This window comes from Pithys albifrons, chromosome 1, assembly GCF_047495875.1.
Source record: "Pithys albifrons albifrons isolate INPA30051 chromosome 1, PitAlb_v1, whole genome shotgun sequence".
NCBI classification, from domain to species: domain Eukaryota; kingdom Metazoa; phylum Chordata; class Aves; order Passeriformes; family Thamnophilidae; genus Pithys; species Pithys albifrons.
In genome coordinates, this window is record NC_092458.1 from 65,552,942 (window position 1) to 65,574,017 (window position 21,076).

At 42.5% G+C, this 21,076-nt stretch overlaps 1 protein-coding gene across 2 annotated transcripts in view; it reads left to right on the plus strand.

The window, feature by feature from the left end:
• KATNAL1 (katanin catalytic subunit A1 like 1) overlaps window positions 1-21,076 on the plus strand; it is a 46,664-nt gene that overhangs the window by 6,146 nt on the left and 19,442 nt on the right. Inside the window, exons 2-4 of one of the 2 annotated variants that reach the window (XM_071553129.1) lie at window positions 3,107-3,282; window positions 13,876-14,036; window positions 16,588-16,756. In XM_071553129.1, the coding sequence (XP_071409230.1) occupies window positions 3,121-3,282; window positions 13,876-14,036; window positions 16,588-16,756 (492 nt within the window). In that variant the 5' untranslated portion in view covers window positions 3,107-3,120. Of the gene's footprint in view, window positions 1-3,106; window positions 3,283-6,934; window positions 7,020-13,875; window positions 14,037-16,587; window positions 16,757-21,076 lie in introns of those variants that run through there. The other variant, XM_071553137.1, reaches the window with a different exon arrangement.

Here is a 21,076-nt window from a genome sequence, read left to right on the forward strand (position 1 = left end):
TTCCTTCCTAAAAATAATTTTCCCTTCATTTTGGATGTATTTTTTTATTTGCTTTGGTTATTCTGAAGTAACGTTGCCATCACTGGTGTGTGTAAGAGATTCATATTTTGTTTAAACCATTTTTAGCCATCAGTTTAAAATGGCCATAATTTTTGCAGTGGAATCTCAGAGAACTGCCTATGATTCTAGGGAAACACTGATTTAAGACTGAGGTCTACAGTTGCTGTTTGAAACATGGCTCAGGTACATGGGTGATGTTGTATTCACTTTCTCAAGTTATATGACCTGCTTTGGTATCTAGGGTAGATGATAAGTAAAAACTGAAGTGCCTGAATCCAAGAGAGATCCAGAGGTTTTTGTCAGCCTTGCTCTGGAGGTGTTGACCACTCAGGTACACAGGTGTACATCCACCAGCCTCCCTCTATGCTTCAAGTTTCAGTGCTTTTTCATGTTTATAAGCTTGCTAGTGTGACACACCAGGCATCAAGCTCTTGCTTAAGTTTCAGTGTTACCAGCATGAGGCTAGAAGCCCCCAAACTCTTGGAAGAAATGGAAGAGTGTGGTTTGGTTCGCTCCGGGAGTTTTAGGACTATGTACAATTTTTTGCCTCCTGCTTCCCAACTCCCTTGTCTAACCACTCTGCTGAAGTTGGCACGCGTTTGTGTGGCTCCTGTGCCTTGCCTCCTCCCCATGGATTGGCCCAGCTTCCATCAGATGCAATGACAAGGAGGTTGTCTCCTCTGGTTATCAGGGGACTCTTCTGGAATTAAGGGGACTTGGATGTGAGTGTCAGCCCTCTTAAGGCAAAAGAAAGTTTAACAGGCCCACAGGATGGAAACTAGCTATGATAAAGAGACACAACAGGCTGTAAAGTAAGTATGTGTTCTGTTTAATGGAATTCTAGGAATTGAATGCAGCAGTTCCTTAGAAATTATTTACTCTCTTTTTCACCACATGTGGGGAAAACCTCCACAGATTTGAGGACTGTTTTGCTTATGGTGACAGGCTGGTTGCGTGGCAGATCCTAACTGGATGTGTTCGAAGACAGTCAATGGATTCTGCCCCAGGTGGTGTTTTGTTCATTTATAAGTTGACTAATCAGATCTGAATGGGTTGTAATTTATATTCAATTCCTATCTTTTTATCCATTTTCAGTGTAATGTGAATAACATCACTTTTTTTCCTATTAATGATCATCTTCTGTATTTAAAAATAAATGGTCTTAATTGCCTTAGAGCTAAAGCTCTCTAGCAATGTATCCTGCCTATGTCAGGATACATCAGCACTGAGAAAACAAAATTAGGGTTGTTGCCCTTTCCACCTCAGGCTTTCTCCTGCCCAAAAGTTTTTAACAGACGCCAGGAATGATGTCCGAGCTGAAATGTGCAGCACAGCATGAGGACAAGTAAGCCCTAGTATGTCCTGCTGTGCTTCATGAAGTGTCAGCTGTGTTCTTGCATCAAAGTCTTCAGCCACGTGGAAGCTGTGGGACCTGTGGGTTTAAGTGAGGGTGGGAGGTTTCCTTGGCTTAGTTACAGGGAGCAGGAGTGACAAGTTAGTGGAGCAGACATGATGTGCAGCTGCAGGCAGCAGTAAGGACAATCAGTTTGGCACCAGTGGGAGGTGGAGCATGTGTTTGCTATAGGCAGTGTTCAGGGAGGGCAGAATGAAAGTCGTGGAGATATCTATTTAAATTGTCAGAGGTTTGAATTTTACTAGGCACAAGGGAATACAAAGGCATGACACATCCTCCTTAAGCCATCTTGATCTTGCCTTGTTAGTTTATAAAATCTATTAACAATTATATAACCCACTAGGATGTAAAAGATTGTTTCTCCCTGTTCTGGCTTCTGTCCACTACTGCTTGTTCCTTCTGTGCCTGAACCATGTGCTGTGCCAGGCCCTGTCTGGTTGTATCCCCCCTTCCCTGTTTCTTCTCCATGCCCTTGGTCTTACCAAACCCTCGATGCAGCAAATGGACAACCCTCCCAAGGTGGCCTCCTCCCTCTTGGTCAGTGCAACTCTGCATTGCATAGCTGGGGATTGCAATTTTGATTTTTGATTTCCAGAGGTTTATAGCTGGGTCAGTGTCAGGGAAACCACTCATCCTGAGTCAGAGAGCAAGGGAAAGGAACTGATGCTCTTTTATGTGTGGTAAGGACCTAGAATTTGGGTAACATGAGATTCAGATAGAAGGGCAGGCAGTGGTTTGATCTTGAACCTTAAATACAGACCTAGTTGTGCAACACAGTTTGCTTCTGAATGTGTAGGTTATTGCTGTTTTGTTCTTTATATTGCTTTCTTGAATGGTTACTGGGAAAAGCTGGGCTATGGGTTTGCCTTAAAGTCACACTGCAATTTGCTACTTATATAAAAAAATTAGTAGAATCTATAGATCTTAAATAGTTTTGAGGACTAGTGGAAAGTTGTACTTTGGGAATCAGTGTTTTAAGGAATCTTAAATTTGGATTGCTAACTCTGCCATAAATCCCAAAGTGACATGTTAAATTTAATGAAAAAATTCAAATCAGCTTGTGGATGTTGGAGTACTTTGAAAGAATATTTGAACAGAATGAGGCGCTCAGGTTTGTCTGTAGTAGAGCAGTCATTCAGCCATATCATAATCTTATTAGGGTGAGGGCTCTTAAAAATGGTAAGCACAGACTTCCCTGATGCTGGTTGGCACATTTAGGGATGTATGTAATGCACTGGTATAAAAAGCAATTTAATGCCTCGTGTGATTTGTGATTCAGGGGCTGATGGCTGCTAGTATATTGTGGTGATCTACGAAGTAAGGTTTGGTTTGCAGGGTTCAGTGTGGGCAAGGCATTTAATTTTCTTGCACTTATTTAACAGGATTGGGTCCAAAGGAAGCAAAGAAGTTGTGGTTTTTACCACTATAAAAGAGTTATGATTCATGACCTGAAACCTTAGGCTAGTAAAGAGAAACTCCAGAGCTAAATGGTTGTGGAAGAGTGGGACAGGATGGGAATGGGTGGCAGAAAGACACAGTTCAGCTATGAGAGAAAAAAAAGCCCTAAAGTGTTACTGTCTGAATTACTCTACAGCATGTAACATTTATTTTGCTGATTATGTTCTCTTTTAGATTTCTGAGCGAAGATGAATTTAGCAGAGATTTGTGATAATGCCAAAAAAGGAAGAGAATATGCACTCCTTGGGAATTATGACTCTTCTATGGTATATTACCAGGGTGTCATCCAGCAAATCCAGAGACATTGCCAGTCGATCAGAGATCCAGCAATTAAGGGCAAATGGCAACAGGTAGAGTGAAATAAGGTTGCTTTTATTCTATTACTTGATATTTGAAAAGCCCATTATACTTCTCAAGCCTTTTAAAAGGTAAAAGACTTATATGTTCTCTACAGAAGTTTGCAACATTTGTTTTAAAATACTTTGTTGATGTCTTTGGGAAAATAATTTTTGTATCATTTTCAAAAGGAATTCTATTGTTTTAATTGAATCAATGGGGTTTTTTCTTTCACTTAGGATATCTGTCTGATTTCCAGTCTCTTTGTGTGCACATACGGTCTACGATTGCAAAACTTTGGCAAAAACTGAGGACTTCCTTTTACCATTTTATCTTTTGGCCATTTAATGTCCACTAAACTAAGCTGAGAGTGGGTGCATTAGAATCACTAGAATGGTTGTCTGAATACCAGTTAACTATAAGATTGTAGTATGCAAATTTGGATCAGGTTTCTGAAACTCCAGGTAATAATCTTAGCCTGAGTCTTGCACATATCCATCTCCCTGCTAAACAGAGTTACTTTTGAAGCCAGGGAAGTAATCTGCAGGTGAAATGTAAGAACCACCAAGCACCCCCAGTTAGCACTTTCAGCATTTAAGTCTTCCATATGTTTTTGGTCCCATTTTGCATGGTACAAAATGTGTTAAAAAAAAGGGAGAAAAACCATGTAAAGATGTTTTCCAGACTAAAGAATTCATGTTGCATAAATACTGTGTTTTGAAAGAATAACATAGCTACTGTAAAAGGTAAAATTTTGCAGTAGGTAGCTGAAGAGATGATTTCAAGAAGATTTTTTCTAAATATCATATGTTTAAATGTATCACTTAGAAACAGAAGCAAATTTTCCTTTTTATTGCAGTAGGTGATTTGGTTATGGTTTTGTGCTTGAAACATCTGACACTAACGCCGAGTATTTTGTGTCCTGATGGCTACAATGTTTTTATCAATCACTTTGTAATAACTACTATTCATTAGTGTTTATCATAGAACTGTAGAAGTCTGTTTATTAAGAGCTTGTCTGCTAAGCATGTGCATGCACAGGCAGCAGTGATAGTACCTCCCTTTCCTGGTAATGCAGTAAGCTGAATGTTGTGTAGGAGATACTCACATTGAAGCACTTGTATTCGAGCTCTTCCCCACCCCAGGACATGCTGTTCGTGCACGAATACAAGGTGTTTGTGCCTAGTGCATGTCCTTGGTTCCTGCCAAACTTGTCACTGACGTGAAGGTAGAGCATGAGGCTTTCTTCATTCTGCAGAGCTGCATCACTGCATTGTCTTCACATCTACAATTTAGAGTTTCCTCTAATCATACTGGTTCTTCCATTAAACATTTAACACCTCTTATCTTGTAAAGGACACTTCAAATCTTGTGCTATTGTGTGTTACTTGAACTGCTTCAGAGAAGCATGTGCACCATGGAATTTATGATGCACATTGGAGACAAGCCTCAAGTACAAAAGGACCATTAACACAGTTCCCAGGATTATTCCCTGGGGAAGGCAGCAAGCTCTGTAGCAGAGGATCTGAAGTTGGCACCTTCTTAGAAATGATTCCTTTTAGGTAAAAGAAGAATGGCCTCTGACCACGTCCCAGAAATGCTTTAGAGAACCGTCCCCAGAAAGATCAGCAGCAGATGAGGTAGTATCTGTCATGTTGTGCCCTCATGCTAATTCTGAAACTTCCCAACACAGCAGTGGAAGATGAACTTTGCCAGAATATTGCTTTGCCATTACTGGTGTCAGTCTGGGCTCAGGGACAAACACCAAAAAGTAAGAAGTGTGATGAAAAAAAAGAGAAAGGCTTCATCCCTTGGCTGTTTGCTTTCTTGTTCATTTATAGGAACAAAATGTGCCTGAAAGCAAATGATGCAGCCCTGGAACCACTTCTCCATACCTGCACCTGAATAGTTTGGTGAGACCTATAGAGGTAGATCTACTTTCTTAACCAGTCTTCATAAATAATTGTTGTGCTTTCTCACTCCTTGAGACAGACTTAGAGGAAGGCTGATGGTGTGGATGTTGGTACTACTTTCCAGCTCCAGCAGCAGCTACATCCAAACTGTCAGTCACATTCAGTAGCTGTCTTGACAGACAACCTGTTCTTAAAAGAATTTAACCCAAAAGTTGGATCACAAGAAACATTCATTCACAATGTTAAAATGTTGTACACAGTATGTAAATTTAGCAAAATTCAGGTCTAACCCACTTGTGCAGAAACAAAAGATTCCCATACCTGTGTGCTGCTTGTAAGTGGCTTGAGAAGCAAAGCAACTCTTAGGTCATGGTTAAGGCCATTAATGCAGTTGATTTTTTTACCTGAAATCCTGTCTCCTCTAGCATACAGAACTAGCCTGTTCTTTAAGTTCTTCAGTTTCTCCATCATCTGAGGAATCCAAAGAGCATGATACCAGTAGTACCTTTTGGAGGTAGAGTTTAGCAATCATGAACAGACACTGGGTGGGTAGAGCTTTTACTGCTGGGAGTGGCCCACAGTGTGAACGTCCATGTAGATAAGTGCTTGATTGTTTCTGAAACCAGTTCTTCTCTGGGATGTGCTCTCTGCATACACATTCACAATCCTGAAGCTTCTGAAGGATTCCTGGGACGCCAACTTGACAGTGTGAAGCAATACTTGACAGTATTGATGCAATTCTGCTTCTGGGAATTCAAAATCAGTGCTGACCAGTGGGGAGGGATTTTGTTATTAGCCTGGCACAACCTGCAGAACTTCACCAGGGCAAAAGATGCATGCTTGAGGGTCCAGCAAAGTAGAGATGTGAGAGCATAAAAATTCCTCTGATTCCTTGGAAAATTCACTGCCATTGATCATCGTTGACTAGCTTGTTTTGGGCCTATCAAAGGTGACCTGCTCTTGAGACCCTTACTTGTTTTGCATCCAGGGAGTTCCCAGCTTGCTCTTGGGTGGGCTGTGTGTAGGTCCATTCTTAACCTCACTCCTAGGCCTCATTTGAAAAAGTTGCTTTGTTGTGCTGTGAGGTTTGGTCACAGGTAGGCATATTTGTCCATGTAAATGCAGGCTGGTACTGGAAAGATTCAAAACCAGAAGCAACTCATCCTTATCAACACTATAAGGTAGGTTTACTCTCATGACTGGTAGTGTGAACTTTACTCATGTTGACATTCTCCCTGTTTATTCTGAGAGAGTTTCTTGGCTGTTGCAGTCTTTTTACTAGACAGCTGGCTCGTAAGAAAGAGCTGCTTCAGTGACAGTTCCGCAGCTGCAGAATGACAGCAGAGCGTGCCCTCGGGAGATAGTACTGGCTTACAACAAGGCCAGCGGCTGTCGAGCAAAACCTGCTGCATGTTATAACCATGTGCTCTGTGTTGCACAAGAGCTGAGAGCGCAGGAGCCTCAGACAGTGCTGAGGTGGGAGTTCAAAGATTCTCTGAGCACTTGGAGGAACCAGCAAGGCACCCATGGTCGCTGACAGGTGATTAGGTCCACTGTACTCTTGCTTAAAGAATAAAGGATGATTTTTACTTTTTATTATTTTAAACACATTTCAGTCAATCTATGCTTATGTTGTTTTTGTTTCATGCCTGTTTTGTTAACATTTAGTAGGTTATTTCATGATTAATTAAGGAATATTCTGTGGGTAACTCATGAATAGCTGTGATTCTAGGACCTATACCTTCACTCCATGGGATCAGACTGCATTACTGTGACCTCATCACTGTCTAGAAATGGGTTTTGGTACTACAACTAAGAAAGACAGAACTCAACTCTTGGTAATTCTTTTTATACCTGTATATTAGGATGTGTTTTCTGCTTGCTTACTGTAAATCCTTGGGGCTGGAATGTCAAAACAAAGCTGTGGGGCCTTCCCCTGAGCTGAAAGGGTTTTTGTTGGGCTTTCCAATGCCACCTAGTGCCCACACTGCTGCTTCTGTGGAGGAGGTGATGTGGCTGGTGGGGGCAGCTGGGGTATCAGAGCATACCTCTAGAGCAGTTTCACATGGTAGCTGAACCCAGCTAACATTCTGCCATGTCCAGAGAGGCCAAACTCTTCAACACCTCATCTTCCCTCAAGTCTGCACCAGTTTCCTCTCCCTCCGCTGTCCCCTGCCGTTTTTTTTCCCTGGGATTTGTGTGATCATGGCATAGTGTGCAAGTGCAGCTTGCTAATCCAGCAGAAGTGTCCTTTATTTTCTTTCTACCCTCCTAGGCCAACTTTTAGTCATTTTATAAAGCTGTTTTACTATGCTGAGATGCCAGAACTAAATCCAGAAAAGCAGCAACAGAGTGTGGTTGGGGAGAAAAAGTGAAGTGTGTTCTTCTCTTTGACAGTAGTGAGCTGCTAATTTTGCCCATGCTATATCCTGAAACTGCTTAAACATAAATAACCTAAAAGCTTGCTTCAGGTTCTCTACAACCTGAGCTGGAGCCCCCTGAGGGCTCTGGCACTCAGGGGTGTGTGTGATGGCAGACAAAGAGACTGGGTAAGTCCAGATGAGTTATTTTTCTGTTTGCAGCCTTCCTAGGTTGCGTCAGAGTAGCACTGATCACTCAAAGATGCTGCTGTATGCTCTGTAACTACAGCACAGCCTTTCTTGGCTCGCATATGGATTGTTTCTCAACTGCAAGACTCATTCTGCACCTGTTTCATCTGACTCGGTTTCTTTAAGGACTTTAGGAGTTTATCACTGCTTTTGCTTTCTGGTCCAGTTTTTTGAACATATTGAGGTTTCTTTGTTGGTTGATTTGCCAGGTGCTAACTAAGAAATAGGGTGAGTATTTCAGAGTTTGATCTGCTCAGGTCTGGCTAAGAGATGGATAGCAGATGTTAGTCTGTCTTCATCTTCCAAGGCATCAAAGAGTCACTTTCCCTCAGTTTTCAGTTACCTCTTTGCTAGTCCAGTGAGCTGAATGACAGCACTCTGGACATTGGTGCTAGAAAGTTGTTTCCCACCAAATTTTCTGCATGTGTTGGAACGCCGATAGAAGGAATCCTGTCAGTACTCCTGTAGCACCACAGTAGGAAGTGGCTGTCTCTAGTGGAGCAGTGCCCTGGAGAATTTATGCTGTGTCATTCCTTTGTACCTCACAGCAGCTGTTTGGCTGGATTTATTTTTGGACAGGAGGAATGTGTGTTAGACAGTTTTAAGGAACTAAGTTAGTAATCAATCACATTTGGAACTCAGCTGGATGCTCTCGCACTGGGGAATGTGTTTGCTGATTGTGTGATGAGAAAGCAAAGAGAACAAATCAGGGTAGGAGCAATCCTGCCTGAGCTGGATGTCTTGTGCCTTTGAAAAGATAGAATTACCCCATCTGGAATGGGCAAAAAGGCTGCTTTGCCTGTGAAATGATCAAGTTCTTCCTGTACCTAAGGCACCTTTTGTACAGAGACACGTAGAGCTTCCAGTGAAGTAAATGCAGTGTTGCAAGAACTATGCAGGGCCTTGGGTATTTAGCCTTCTCTTTGCCTCTCTCAATACTGGTACCTTGCTGACAGCTGTGTCAGGTGAAAGGGAGAGGGACAGAAATGCAAAGATTTCTTACCTCACTACTGTATTAATGTAAAGTTAGTAGCTATAAGCACCCTTGGAACAATCAAAGCTTCATGAACCCAGCACTGCCTGTCGAACACTGGACAGAACACAGGCTGGAAAGATCTTTGACCTTCCTGTGAGGACCACACTTAAGCCAAGGAGAACTTAATAGCTATAAGCATCTCCAGAAAATCAGAGCCTTATGGTCCCAACACTGCCTGTCGAACACTGGACAGCACACAGGTTGGAAGTGTCTCTGACCTCTGCTATGAGACCACACCTAATAGCCAGAAAGGACTTTATCCACAAGAGCTCCTGAAATAACATTTATTAATACAAGTATGTGACAATGACTATATGGGTTGCTTAGCTGGTGGTAACATTTAGCTGCAGGATTGTATTTAATTGATGACAAAAAAAACCAAAAGAAACTGGTACAAAACACATTCTACAGGCAACTCCAGCAGTATACCCCTCCCATGATAAACTTAACTAACAGAGGATTACTAACCAGAAACACAACAGCTCAACACCACATTTAAACACACTCAGGAACTCAAAGCAAAAGCAACAGGAAGAATATACCTGCTTCCCACTAACACATGTACACCTGGTGAGTTATAGCAAATTATAATTAGTAAGGCATGGGATAGAAGAGTAAGAATTTGGTTGCTTACCCCTACAATGTCCGATGGGGCGGGGTGTGGGGAGACAGGATAGCTCATAGGTTGCCCTCCCAGAGGTGCTGGAAGTTTTCTCCCCAGTTTTTGCTCATGCCCACTCTCTTTTTATACCCTTTTTCATTTAGGTAGGTTGAGTGATTATAAGTCAGTATTTTGGGGGTGATAGACAGATGCCTGAGGGGTGGCTCCTTGGGTCTCTGCAGGGTGCCACAGGGTGCAGCGAAGAAAGGCCATGTCATTTCCATAACACTCCATTCTTTGGTAACCTCATCAATCAGGGAGCTAATGGTTTCTGTAAGCATCCTTCCAGGGGGTTGAGGCATTTCCCTCAACTCATATCAGGGCTATCACCCCAGACGGCTGTCACATATATTCATAGAATCATAGAAACTCTTAAGTTGGAAGGAGCTCATAAGGATCACTGAGTCCAACTCCTTGTTCCTCACAGGAGTACCTAAGACTAAGCCGTATGACTAAGAGCATTGTCTAGACACTTCTTGAACTCTGCTGGACTTGGTTCCATGACTAAATTCCTAGGCAGCCTATTCCAGTGAATGACCTCTCTCTCTGTGAAGAACCTTTTCCTAATGTCCAGTCTGAACTTCCCTTGACGCAGCCTCATTCCATCTCCTCGTGTTCTATCTATGGTTCCCACAGAGAGAAGATCAGCACATCCCTCTCTGCTGCCCCCCTTGAGGAAGTCGTAGACTGCTGTGAGGTCACTCCTCAGCCTTCTCTTCTCCAAGCTGAACAAGCCAAGTGACCTCAGCTGCTACTTCTAAGTTTTCCCTTGAGACCTTTCACCATCTTACTTGCTTTTCTTTGGATGCACTCTTATAGTCTGATGTCCTTATATTGCAGTGCCCAAAACAGCACACAGTATTCAAGAAGAGGCCACACTGGTGCAGAGTAGAGCAGGACAATCACCTCCTTTGACTGGCTGATGATGCTGTGCTTGATGCACCCCAGAACAAGGTTGGCCCGTCTGTCTGCCAGGGCACTGCTGACTCATTCAATTTGCCATCAACACAAACCCCCCTATCTCTTTCCATGAGGGTGCTTTCCAGCCTCTCATCCCTCAGTTTGCACCGGTTGATCCAGGATTACATTGTCCCATGTGGAGGATACTGCACTTGCAGGGGAACTACATGGCTGATAATTACCCAGCTCTCTAATCTACCTGGATCTTTCTGTAAGTTCTCTCTACCCCGAAGGAGTCCTACAGCTCCTCCTAGCTTGATGTCATCAGCAAAGTTAGTTACTTAATGTACATTCAATTCCTTTGTCCGGACCATTTATAAGAACATTGAAGAGATCTGACCCTAAGATTGAGCCCTGGCGAACCTCACTGGTGACTGGCCACCAGCCTGATGTGATCCCATTTACTACAACCCTTTGAGCTCAACCCGTCAGCCAGTTGCTCACACAGTGTATTCTGGACTTGTCTGGGTGTGCTGGACATTTTGTCCAGAAGGATAGTGTGAGAATCAAAAGCTTTGCTAAAATCCCAAACCAGCACATCTATTGGCTTTCCTTAGTCAACTAAGTGACTGTTGGAGTTGCAAAAGTGCGAGAGGAAAGGCAAGCAGCCTTTCCTACACAAAAAAATACCTATGTGTCAATAAAATTGTTAAATTTTCTTTAGGAAGATCCATATCAGAAAGACAGATGAGAAATTCAAGAGTAAAAATGTGTGATTTGGAAGAATCAGTTCCAAGAAGGATGTATCATTTGCCTTAAGTAGGTGATGGGAGACTTTTTGCATTTCCATTGATTATTTGATGTCAGAATGGGGAGACATCTTTCAGTAATATTGGCATGTCTTTGTACTGAACCTTGAAATATGTTCCCCATCCATGTTCTTTTATATACTATATGTAATAATTCACTTTCAAATCGATGCCAATTGGGACTAAACCACCAGCCTAGATATAGTGTTTTAAACCAGAGAAGAATTTCTTTGTGCTATTGAAATATCCTAATCTGTCCTTGTAGTGGGAAAATGCCTGGAAAACAATAAATTGCAGAATAATAAATTGCTGTGGGATGTACCTGGTAGCATTTTAGAACTGTAGCTTACAAAGAGAGGTGGTACGTGTTTGTTACGGAGTGCTGTCAATTTATTCATTCACTCTTCTTTACACCTTACCTTACCAAACAGTAAGCACAGGAACAGTGCACAGCACCAAACAGTAAGTCAGATAGCACTTTTTGCCTTGAAGATGTCCCACAAAAAGTGGGGGCCTGCTGCTGCTGTTTTGAATATGTAGAATGGGACAGGTGAGGAGAGATGCCATTCTGAGAGGGGAAATGGGAATGTAAGAGAAATAGAAGGAGATAAAAATCAAGCTGGAAGAGGCACGCTCCTAGAAGTGTGCTGAATAGATAGAACACCGTGCATGTGTCCAACATAGTTAATTTCCAAGGACATAAGGAGCTTCTCTGACATCCGATCCCGTCAGATCTCAGAAGCTAAGCAGGGGCAGCCCTGGATTAGTACTTGGATGGGAGACCTCCTGGGAAATGCCGGGTGCTGTGACAGTCCTGAGGACTTCACTGTCACTGTCCAAGCTCGCTCGGCCGTGGCAGATGGACCTCAGGACTTAAACGGTGGGGCCAGTTCTGCGCATGCTGTGCCTCACCTAAAACATCCACTGTGCAGGCTGGAAGGGCACACCCATGTGGGGAGAGCCCTGGCCAAATCTTCATTCGCGAAGCCGAGCCACACACACAGGGAGAAGGAAAGGTCTCAGGCTACTTTCCACAACTTTTCTCCAGTACACACCATTAGAAAGCACAGCCATAAGGTATGATGCTGTTTAGTATCAGTTTCCTGATTTGTTGCTGTTATAACCCCAGCAGATAGGCTGGATTTGCAGACCTCCATTCTCCTGATCTGCATGATTGCTAAGAATCTGCACAGTAGGGAGAGTCTGGATTTCAGGCAGCATTGTTGACATCTGTTGATACTGTCCTCAGTTGCCTTCTTCTGTTTGCCACAAAGCGAAATCTGGTCCCAGGATTCCCAAACAATAAATTCCCGCATTCTTTTTCCAGTGGATGCATGACACGAGCACAGCTGGGTGTCTGATGTCTTTGCTTGGCTTGCTTCTAAGCTGACTTCAGGTCCTGGCTTTGGGTTCAGCCTTGCAGGGTATGCTGGCTTAGTAGTGTGCCTGGTGGCAGCCTGGAAATATCCTCACCATAGTGTTTCTTCATGAGAACTTCTAGAGCCTATGTGCCTTCCCAGTGGATGGAAATGTTCAGGATGTCTCTAAAGATCCATCTGTGAGACTGTAACAGGCAAGATTCACACTGGCCTTGCTGCAGAGTGCCAGTACTGATTTCCAGGTGTGCACAGCAGTGCATGAATTCATTTTAGCTGTACACCAACACTTCAGCAAAGAGGTGACATCTGGGTGTTATGACCCTCGAATTGGGAAAAACTAAAGTAATCATGGAGGTTGATCCCACAGGGTAGAAGGCATCATTGACTGATAGGTGGAAGATGTGTAAGATGCAGTACAAGTGCACTCAGGTGAATCGTAGCACATCCTAAGCTAATGCACTGAAATCTTGTGCTTTTGGGCAAGAATGTACAATGCAGTTTTGGGCTGCTGGTGTAACAAGACATATCACTTAAAACATAGCAAATTTCTGTGCAGATTTTACTTTTCCTAGGCTTCATGGAAAAATTGAAATGAACAAATATCAAGTAAATAATCTTGAAATTATTGAAATACTTCTAATTCCCTGATTAATGCCAATAGAAACTTCCATTATAAAATTCAGCTGAATAATTCTAGAACATGATTTATTTCTGAGACATAATTTCTTCTCATTTTTATTTTACTTACTTTACTTATTTGAACTTATGCTATGGAGTGTTGAAGTTCCCATTTTCTGTTCTAATTTTTGCGATCCACCAAAGAATTAGCTTGCACTTTAACTGTATGGTATCCCTCACAGAATTAATTTTTTATTATTATATTTTAATGATTTGCCAGTTTTATGACTAGAATCTTGGAGGCTGTAATCAGACAAGATCTTTTATGCCAATATAATAGCAAATTTACTACAGATCTGCCAACAACACCCTTACTAGTATAAAAATATGTGTGCATACATGTCAATGTGCAAACATAAATCTAAGCATCAGCACGTGTTATGGAAGAGTGATTCCTGTATTTGCAATCATGTCTGGTTGTGACCAGGAATATTAACAGAGATTCAATTGTTTATTCTGTTGTTAAAGATACACTCTCAGCCCAATAGATGTGGGGTGTGTGAATAGAAAGGGTTGCGAGTCCCTGCCTTTGAGGACAGCATATGTTTTTGTGGTATTTTCCATGTTTGGTTCTTTTAAAAGTTTGAATTATAACAATTTTTAAATGTATGTATTTCTCAAGGTCCGACAAGAATTAGTTGAAGAATATGAACAAGTTAAAAGCATTGTCAACACTTTAGAGAGTTTTAAAATGGACAGGCCTCCAGACATCTCTGTATCCTGTCAAGATGAGCCTTTTAGAGATCCAGCTGTTTGGCCTCCTCCTGTTCCAGCTGAACACAGGTAATCAGAGGCTCAGGCAGAGTGGGTGGGGTAAAGTTGGGTCACCACAGTTTTATGTTCTTTTTTAAATGCTTTTGTAACATGAAAATCACATTTAATTTACGCCTTTGTCATTTGTAATAAAGAATAAATCTAATTAATTGGGAAAAAGGTATTTAAAGTACTGCCAGATTTATTGCTGACATTGTAAGGGGAGTAACTCCTTTATTCTGGTAGGAGTGACTAAGTACCTGGAACTAGAGTCTGCTGCAGACTTAAGTGGACTTTAGGTGACAGTTCTCATTTACAGGGAGAAAACTTGTCCATTTCAGTTTATTTAAGCAGATGAATTAATTGGTGGCTGAGGAGTCTGTAAGGAGCTGGAACTGAAGGATTTTGAAGGACATAGTGCTTAGAAATCACTCCTTAGCTACAGGTATGATCTGGGTTTAATCCATTCGTTAGTTTAATTGCTAAACGTACTCAATTATACATGGTATTTCTCTTCTGTAATCATATTTAAGGTGACTTCAGTTAGCTAATAGATTTCTTAAAACAGATGCTTGTGCATTTTCTGAAATACCTATTTGCACCCTGTGCTGGTTTAAAGGCGAACCAGCAGGGGAAATGAACTCACCACGATAGAGATTATAAGTCAGACCTAAAATTTAATAATAATATTACAATAACAACACTGACACAAAAGGGAAATTGCTTTCAACTCACAAAACCCCAGCAGTATAACCCAGTGTCCTGGGGCACAAACCCAAGGGGGTTTGTTTGCCCTTGTGCTGAGACCCCTGTGGTTCCCCCAAGTCCAGAGCAAAAGGAAAAGAAAAACCTGTTGATGCAGGCGAGGGCTGTGGTCTAGGCAAGAGCAGTGATCTCCTCCTGTCGAGGTCCTGCTGCTGCTCTGGATCCAACAAGAAGTTCCTGAGGTCTTCTTACCCACCACTTATGTACTCTCAGGGAGCACCCAGTCCCTCCCCCTGGGCGGGGACTCACACAATGGGTGATTAACTCTGGGAGCCAGGGGGTGTTGAGCTGTTGATGGCCCATTAGCAGCTCCGCCCCCCTCAGGCTGGGTGTGAAGGTGATAATGGCTCCCTGGGCAGCTGCTGCTAATGGCCCATTGTCCTTGGGGAATGAATAGAGGCGGTAGAATACACAGCTTTGATCACCCCCACACAGGGTTAGCTGGTCCCTCCTGCTGAACTGGGACACACCCTAATAGAGCCTGACACAGATTATTGGAAACAACAGATCCAGTTTACAGACAAAATAACATTTATCATGCCAACATTTCTCTAACATAAGAGCAAAGAATTTTAATGTGTACGTACTCATTTAAGCAAAGGAGCAAAGTAAAATGAGAGATCTGGGTTAACAGAAAGCAATGCCAAGTTTATTTATAACTTTTCTGTGCTTTATGATTATTAAACAGATTTCAAAAAACCCCTAAGAATGTAAGTGTAAAATAGTATTAATGCTAATTACTTTTGTGAGTGATAGATATGCCTATTAGAATTTTTGTGATAATGTTATGTAAAGTTCAAGATGTATTTATTTATTCTTGTATCTTTCTTAGAGGTAAAGGTCTAATAGTTTAACTGCTTTTTTTAAGCTGAAATTTAAATCTTGAGCAAATAGGGAAGGAAAATTAGCCACTGTTCTATGCTGTGAAGTTTAAAGAAAATGCACGCAAAGCAAAATGTTGCAGTTGTATCCAGCAGTGTGTTTAAGAATGTACTATTTTTAAGCCGTATTCCAGGAAAATGTTTTTGGAGTTAAAAATTTTGAGTTACTCAAAACAAGAATCAGAACAAGATTTAATAGTGGACAGTTATTAAATATGGGTGACATTCCTGCCCATTTATTTTAGTTATGTATTTCAAATGCAATCCCTCGAGCAAAATGACTGGGACACCTTGTCTTAAAACTAAATTCTTTCTCCTTGTGCTACTGCTGAGTTCTCTTTGACATTGAGGGTGATGAACACAAATACAGGTGGTTGCAGTTCAGCTTGGTTTGCTTTTGCTTTCGAGGCAACTTTTATGTTTTGACATTTTCACACAGGGGAATGAAATCAGAGGTAGGAGGATTGTTTTAAAATCCTCACGCCTTTGTTTTGGGGCCTGTCAATGCTATTAGAAAGCCTTCTTTTTTTTCTTTTTTACCCGGGAAGTCATCTGGTTGTATGGAACTTGGGGATGTGAATGTAGCCTAATATAGTCTCCTTTTTTGGAGTCAGAGGAAACGACAATTTCAAGACTTCTACCAAATTGTTTCCTCTTTTGTTACCTGGGTGTTGGTTTGTTGTAAGATTAGTTAGGATTGCTGATCTAATAGTGTTGTTAATTTTTCCTTTTATATTATTTTCTTACCGTGGGTATCAGACAGAACCAGAAGTATGTTTCTGGATTTTCAGATATAGGAAGATGAGACCTAGGAGCCTGGTAGCTTTAGTAATAATGCCCAATGGAATTAATGAAATATTAGAATACTTCCTTCTTAAAGTTGCCCTTTTTTTTTTTGCCATTTTTAGCATGTTTTTGTTGTGCTTGCTTGTTAGGGCTCCACCTCAGATAAAACGTCCCAACCGAGAAGGGAAATCCTTGAGGAAGGACTCCCCAGGTCTGCAGCCCCGTGGGCCCGCGGGCAGAGCACACGCTGTGTCCAAGGGGGAGAAGTCTGCAGGCAGCCGTGAAAGGGAATCCAGAGCCAGAGGAAGAGATGACAAGGTAAGAACTGGGAAAGAACTGGGCAGGGAAGTGCTATGATGCAGCAGGTGACAAAGGGAAGCACTCTTACTTTTAGTCATTTAATACAGATAATAATAAAAAGCCGCAGTTAACATGTGTAGAAATTCGTAGTGCTCTCCTTTTTCCTCATGATCAAAGCATGTATCATGGGGATATTTATTGATAATGACACAAAATTAAGAAAAGTTCTTAAGAAAAGTTTGGAGGGGAGGGAAGCATAGTGATAGTGTCCTGTTGCTGGGGGTTTTCTTACTCTCTGAGTTAAGACCATGGGCTTAACTCTAGCCTGTAAGTGTCAATAGGGCATAAAGTCTCTTCTCCTCCTTTTCCTCGAACTTTTTTTTTTCTTTTCCTTAAAGGAATCCAGTTCAGGTTTTTTATAAAGGTATTCATGAAAAATTTGAAAAATTGAGGCCAGTGCCCTTCTCTAGAATTTAAGCATTATGAATGGAGTTCCACAGTATCACTGCCTCTACCATACCATGGTAAAATTTAGGTGTGCCTAGAAGTCCAGGACAGTTCTGTAAGTGCATTGATGCTAGCTAAATCTGTGCCACATTATTTGATGTTACATATTTGGAAATTATATGAGGGAGACATATTAAAAGCAAACTCTTAGCATCTTTCATTTTCTTTGGTTTATGAAAAGGGTTTTGTATTTATTATAGTGTTTAGGTCACAATTCTTTCTTCTGAACACCCATGAAAAAGAAGCAGTGCTGAGGCGAAGTTAAAGGAGAAATGGTGATTCACTATAAAGTCGTGATGTCAAAGACAGAACTCTTTTGTGGCCAGAAAAAATGTCAGAATGCAAATCACTGTTTTTGAGACACTTGTGTTTCTAAATTTAACTGTGGATTCAGTGCCAGGAACCCAAGGATTCTGTGGTATAAGTGAAACAAGCTGAGAGTGTACTGAAATAGCATTACTTTCCTGACAGACAAAGATACAAAACAGGCCTTCCTGTGGTGGCATACAGTATTGTACAGGTCAGATGAATAAGAAAATATTTAGGCCAGCTTTCTTCCAAATTAATTTGGTTAGTCCCTTTGTGATTTTTCTATTACAGGTTGTTTCTTGACTGCGCAGGAAGAACTTTTTCCATTATGAATTGTTTTCTGATACACAGAAAAAGTACTAAGTAATCCCAGCCCTTACTACCATCAGTAAGGGAGGGCCAGGCCCGTTTTCAGCAGTGCCTCTGAGTGACTGAACAGATCAAGCATTTTAGAAATATCTCTACCCCAGATCAATAAGATTTAAAGTAACAAGTGTGCATGCTGCAAGCTATAAAAAACTGGTGAAGATCTGTGAAATTATTTAAAGTTTTGCCAGCTGGAGTCATGGTGTGTGGCAGGTTCACCAGATGTGCTTGTGTAAGGCAGCCTTCAAAGTCTTAGCTCTAATGAGGGTGAACTCTGCTCTCCAGGCTTTCTGGTGATGAGCATTATAGGGCTTTACTATAAGGAGCCTACAATATGACTTGTATAACACTTGTCTCTGGGAATAATGTGATTAGCAACACTACTGCTGTGAGGTGGAGGAAGAATCACAAAGGTGTTCCCTTTAATATGATGTGTTTTTAACACTGCTTTTATCTGAATAAATTGGTCACTAGGTGGCAGAAGTAAAATATGTCTACTCCTCAAAAAATTCCAATACATGTGCTCTTGTATTCCCCTTTGTCTAGCTACTTGGTGGTTATTTTACTTCCTTTGTCTGATATATGTAAGTGAAAGTTACCCCAGGTTACAAATTCTCATATGTTATATAATGATTCTTGTAAGGGATCCATGATTTGCCTTTGAAGAAAATTTTGAATGAGAGAAGAAGTAGCCAGGCATGGGAAGTGAAAGAAGTTAATGCAGCTTTCTATATTTTACACACAGTCATGAAAACAAGTTTAACTTTCCTTTCAGTTCTATCCTTTCTTAGTTTACAAGCATTTGTTCTTCAGTTTCTGAATTTAAAGCATCAAGAAGCTTACCTCTGTAGCCTAGTATGTCAAATCAAAGAAATGTGTTAACTCTTCATGTTCAGTTAAAAATAATAGGGCACAACTGAAGCTTCAAATTAAGTAACCAGGTATCTTATCTCGTACTAAATGTTGCAGCTCTGGGTTTGGGTACTTGGCTAGGACTACTTAGAACATGAAATGAGCTAGTCATTTCCTAAGATGTTTGCTGTGGTGTAATAGGTCATATGCTGTCCTGGCTATAATATGACAATGTAATGCTTTTATTTTTTCCACGTAAATATAGGGATAGTATGTATGTTTTAAAAGTATAGTTACTGACTTACTGAGCCAGCTGGATCCTAACAAGTCTATGGGACCAGACGGGATCCATCCCAGGGTGATGAGGGAGCTGGCAGAAGAGCTTGCCAAACCGCTCTCCATCATCTTCCAACAGTCCTGGCTCTCTGGGGAGGTCCCAGATGATTGGAGGTTGGCCAATGTCACCCCAATCCACAAAAAGGGCTGCAAGCAGGACCCTGGCAACTACAGGCCTGTCAGCCTGACCTCCATGCCTGGTAGGGTGTGCTGGTTTAAAGGTGAACCAGCAGGGGAAATGAACTCACCACGAGAGAGATTATAAGTCAGACCTAAAATTTAATAATAATATTACAATAACAACACTGACACACAAGGGAAATTGCTTTCAACTCACAAAACCCCAGCAGTATAACCCAGTGTCCTGGGGCACAAACCCAAGGGGGTTTGTTTGCCCTTGTGCTGAGACCCCTGTGGTTCCCCCAAGTCCAGAGCAAAAGGAAAAGAAAAACCTGTTGGTGCAGGCGAGGGCTGTGGTCTGGGCGAGAGCGGTGATCTCCTCCTGTCAAGGTCCTGCTGCTCCTCTGGATCCGATGAGAAGTTCCCGAGGTCTTCTTACCCACCACTTATGTACCCTCAGGGAGCACCCAGTCCCTCCCCCTGGGCGGGGACTCACACAATGGGTGATTAACTCTGGGAGCCAGGGGGTGTTGAGCTGTTGATGGCCCATTAGCAGCTCCGCCCCCCTCAGGCTGGGTGTGAAGGTGATAATGGCTCCCTGGGCAGCTGCTGCTAATGGCCCATTGACCTTGGGGAATGAATAGAGGCGGTAGAATGCACAGCTTTGATCACCCCCACACAGGGTTAGCTGGTCTTTCCTGCTGAACTAGGACACAGGGTTATGGAGCAGTTCATCCTGAGAGCAATCACACAGCACCTTCAGGGTGGACAAGGGATTAGACCCAGCCAGCATGGGTTTAGGAGGGGCAGGTCCTGCCTGACCAACCTGATCTCTTTTTACGATCAGGTGACCCACCTGGTGGATGAGGGGAAGGCTGTGGATGTGGTCTATCTGGACTTCAGCAAGGCCTTTGACACTGTCTCCCATAATATACTCCTGGAAAAGCTGGTAGCCCATGGCCTGGACAAGTGTACCCTCTCCTGGATTAAGAGCTGGCTGGAGGGTTGGGCCCAGAGAGTGCTGGTGAACGGAGCTGCATCCAGCTGGCAGCCAGTCACCAGTGGTGTGCCCCAGGGGTGTGTATTGGGTCCAGTCCTGTTTAACATCTTTATTGATGATTTAGATGAGGGGATTGAGTCCATCATCAGCAAATTTGCTGATGACACCAACTGGGAGGGAGTGTCGACCTGCTGGAAGGCAGGAGGGCTCTGCAGAGGGATCTGGATAAACTTGAGAGATGGGCTGATTCCAATGGCATGAAGTTCAATAAGGCCAAGTGCCGGGTCCTGCACTTTGGCCACAACAACCCCATGCAGTGCTACAGGCTGGGCACAGAGTGGCTGGAGAGCAGCCAGGCAGAAAGGGACCTTGGAGTACTAATTGACAGGAAGCTCAACATGAGCCAACAGTGTGCCCAGGTGGCCAAGAAGGCCAATGGGATCCTGTCCTGTATCAAAAATAGCGTGACCAGCAGGACCAGGGAAGTGATCCTTCCCCTGTGCTCTGCGTTGGTGAGGCCACACCTTGAGTACTGTGTTTAGTTCTGGGCCCCTCAGTTCAGAAAGGATATTGAGGTGCTGGAGCGAGTCCAGAGAAGAGCAACAAGGCTGGTGAAGGGACTGGAGCACAAGTGCTGTGGGGAGAGGCTGAGGAAGCTGGGGTTGTTTAGCCTGGAGAAGAGGAGGCTCAGAAGTGACCTCATCACTGTCTAGAACTACCTGAAGGGAAGTTCTAGCCAGGTGGGGGCTGGTCTCTTCTCCCAGGCACTCAGCAATAGAACAAGGGGGCACGGGCTTAAGCTCTGCCAGGGGAAATTTAAGTTGGATATCAGAAAAAAATTCTTTCCA